The sequence below is a fragment of the Trypanosoma equiperdum genome, assembly GCF_001457755.1.
Source record: "Trypanosoma equiperdum strain OVI genome assembly, contig: ctg_19, whole genome shotgun sequence".
Taxonomy (NCBI): Eukaryota; Euglenozoa; class Kinetoplastea; order Trypanosomatida; family Trypanosomatidae; genus Trypanosoma; species Trypanosoma equiperdum.
Window position 1 is genome coordinate 11,500 of NW_027124060.1, and position 3,313 is coordinate 14,812.

At 44.5% G+C, this 3,313-nt stretch overlaps 2 protein-coding genes across 2 annotated transcripts; both read right to left on the reverse strand.

Moving 5' to 3' along the window:
• Window positions 1-245: 245 nt before the first annotated feature.
• Window positions 246-1,256, reverse strand: TEOVI_000055600 (cAMP-dependent protein kinase catalytic subunit 1; the record flags this gene model as incomplete). The annotated part of the gene is made up of 1 exon (XM_067223871.1): window positions 246-1,256. One exon carries the CDS (start codon window positions 1,254-1,256, stop codon window positions 246-248), a length of 1,011 nt encoding a protein of 336 aa, XP_067079972.1.
• A 354-nt stretch (window positions 1,257-1,610) lies between these two features.
• Window positions 1,611-2,534, reverse strand: TEOVI_000055700 (mitochondrial carrier protein; the record flags this gene model as incomplete). The annotated part of the gene is made up of 1 exon (XM_067223872.1): window positions 1,611-2,534. One exon carries the CDS (start codon window positions 2,532-2,534, stop codon window positions 1,611-1,613), a length of 924 nt encoding a protein of 307 aa, XP_067079973.1.
• Between the last annotated feature and the right edge of the window lie 779 nt (window positions 2,535-3,313).

The window sequence follows — 3,313 nt, forward strand, 5'->3', positions numbered from 1 at the left end:
GAACGCTCCCTCACAATCATCAAAATAAGGGAAAACAGAGTAAATTAAAAGTATGAAAGAAAAAAGAAAAGAAAAATGAATAAAACTACAATAGAACGAAAAGAACTCAAAGCGATACAAACATCTACGGCAACGCGAGACATGACTGGAGTGGAAACAGCAGCGGAATTGTCATTCTACGTTAACCTCCTCTCCTGTCTCGAACTTATAACAGCACCGCAAGTCAAAGCCATGCATACACACACCTAAAACCCACGGAACTCCAATTGTTGTGATGGTGCTAACGGGGGCAACCGCTTATCCCCACTCTCGGGATACGACTCAAAGTTACTTGTGTCGCCGGGGCTCTTCACTTTTACAGGAATAGGAGCGTGATAATGACGTCCATAGAGTTTCTCCCAATTCGCACCACGGAAGAATGGGTGATTCTTCACATCAGCTACGCCATCCTTCAGCGTGCCCAACCGTTTCGTGTGATCCGTTTGCAATAAACCCTTTACGAGATCCCGCGCACGGGAGTCAAACCAATTGGGGAATTTGAACCGGCCCGCAAGAATCTTTTCATACGTCCGAATTGGGGTTTCATCAAAAAAGGGAGGATGGCCAGCTATGAATTCATACAGCAAAACACCCATCGTCCACCAATCCACAGCCTTCCCATGTCCTTTGCTCTGAATTACCTCAGGTGCAAGATACTCAGGTGTCCCACATAACGTATAGGTACGATCCGTCACCTTCTTAGCAAAACCAAAATCAGTCACCTTGACGTGTCCCTTCCCATCAAGTAGCAGATTCTCAGGTTTCAAGTCACGGTAGATAATGTCCTTCGAGTGTAAATATTCAAAGGCCAACACAAGCTCCGCATGATAGAACTTCGCTACGTCATTCGGGAAACGGCCTGCGGAACGAAGGTGAGTAAATACCTCACCACCTACCACAAATTCTAGAACAAAGTAGACGCGGTTCTCATCCTGGAAGGAACACATCATGTTCACAATGAAGGGGTGTGACAACTCCATTAGAATTTGCTTCTCTTGGTTCAGGTGTTGTACCTGCTTCATCTTTAGTATCTCATGCTTCTTTAGACATTTTATTGCATAATACTCCCCCCTGCTCTTCAGTTTTGCAATGCGCACGCGACCAAACGAGCCGGTCCCTAGCGTGTCACCCATTTCAAAGTCACTCAGCTTCCATCCCGATGTGTCAGGTTTGGTAAACACATACGTTTGCGGTTCCGTCGACGTGGCTACAGGCATCCGCACTACCAGTACCTGCTCAAGCTCTGTCAAAAAAGAATAATGTATAAATAAATGTAGACTTACGTATGCAACAAAATAGCTTATTTTTGTGGAGAAAACAAAAACGGAAAGAGGAGTAAAGGGTTCTTCGACAGTATTCAAAATATAAAAAAGTAACACCAACAGCAGAAGAAGGAAAGGCAAAAGGGAGAACAAGAGTGCGCCCGTGACCTCCCTCCGATATTCATTGAAATTCTGTAACAATGTAAAAATTTGGGAGGTGTTTCCCCTTTAAACGACAAGCCGACCCCTCCACCACCGAGAGGGGGAAGAGATGAAGAATTATGCACCAACTATGTTATATATTGCCTTTTACGCCATATTACCTTTAAGATAGCTGTAGAACCCCATTGTTAAAGCAGCGTTGGGCGCAGCAAATGTCACTCTGATCGGTAAGCCCTTCCACAGCGCACATACACCCTCGCTCTTAACAATAGCACACAATCCATCTAATAACCCCTTGTAACGGAAAGGAAATCCGTAAACGGCAGTTGGCCTTCCATTGACGGAGAGAACTGCCCGCTGTACCTGCAAGCGTGTCTTCACTAATTCCAGAGGGTTTGTTACGACGCAGGCGACAATATTCCCCATACCTCCTGCACAGAGTGAAGAAGAAAATGTTCCTAATGACATGTGCTCGTTGAGAACATTCTCAAAAACTTCGTAGCAACCAAAGTATACTGCCGAGTAGGGTCCGAAGGATGCCAATGTTGACCAATAACCCTTATATAAACCTCGCACACCTTCGTAGCGAGCGACAGTGCGGATGGCGTCCCAGTTGCCTTTGTATCGCCCTTCTACAAACGACGACTGCGCCTGCAGCCGTTCCTTCGTTACGTCAATAGGAACCCAAAAGATACAACTGACCGACTCGGCAAAGAGTCCACAAATAAGATGAATAAATGAAGAAGGTATGGTGCTAAGAAAGGAAGAGGAATGGCTTGCACTCACATATCCCTGAAGGAAATCTCGAGACCACGTGTATGTTGTTAGATACAGTGCAGTTCCCGGTGCAGAGCCAACAATCGCTACGCCCGCACCACGGTAGAAGGCACCTGGCCCTTCACGCCTCCAAATAGAACTCGCGACATGCCGCAGTGATCCCTTCGAATTTACATGAAGGGAACTGCTGCTATCTCCAAAGAAACCCGTGAAGGTCACAGTTTTAGCCGTATCGAGAGGATGACAAACCGCTCGGGCCATCACGCCAGCAAGAGCGGAGCATATTACATCCATACTTGTGGCCTCTCCTAATGTGCCCTATTGCCTTGTAGTTTCCTCTCTTCCTTCCTTCTTTCTATTTGCGAGATGTCTGAAAAGGGGGACAAAAAACAAAGAAAAATTTAAAAAATTATGAAAGAGGCAATAAAAATAATAACAACACTAGTAATAGTAACAACGATAGTAATAATAGCAACAATGATTATATAAGGGACAGAGGACCGCCAACACTCACTTATTACTGCCTCCCACAAACAACTAAGCGGATGGAACGAAGAAGAAGAAGAAGAGTTAACCCATCGAATGACAGATGAGAGACAAAATTGTCCACCCCTTTGTACGCAGAAGAGAGTGCGGGCACTTGATGAAATAAATGAAAAATAACAAGAAATGAAGGACAACAATTCACCCATCCATCCCGACTTGAGGCCCTCAATTTATTTAACCCACCGCCGTTGAGTTCATAAATATAGGGATACCCGGTAAAAAGAAGTAAAACGGAAGCAAGAAGGGGAAACCCTCCCTTTCATTCCTTCCTTCTTGTTTCTTGTTAGTCCTATTCCCTTTTTTTTCTTTTATTTTTTTTTTAATTTTCCTTTACATTGTGCTGAATTGAATTAGGAAGAAGGAAAGGGAAGGGAAAGGAAGGGGAAGGAAGAACATAAATTGTTGTGGCACTTTAAGCCACTCTGTTTAGTTTGCAGCCCCAACATCCTCTGTCCCTTTGTAAACTCCCCACTACGCACAAACACAGAATCAACTCGACACCAACAACAAAACACTCAAAAAAAAAA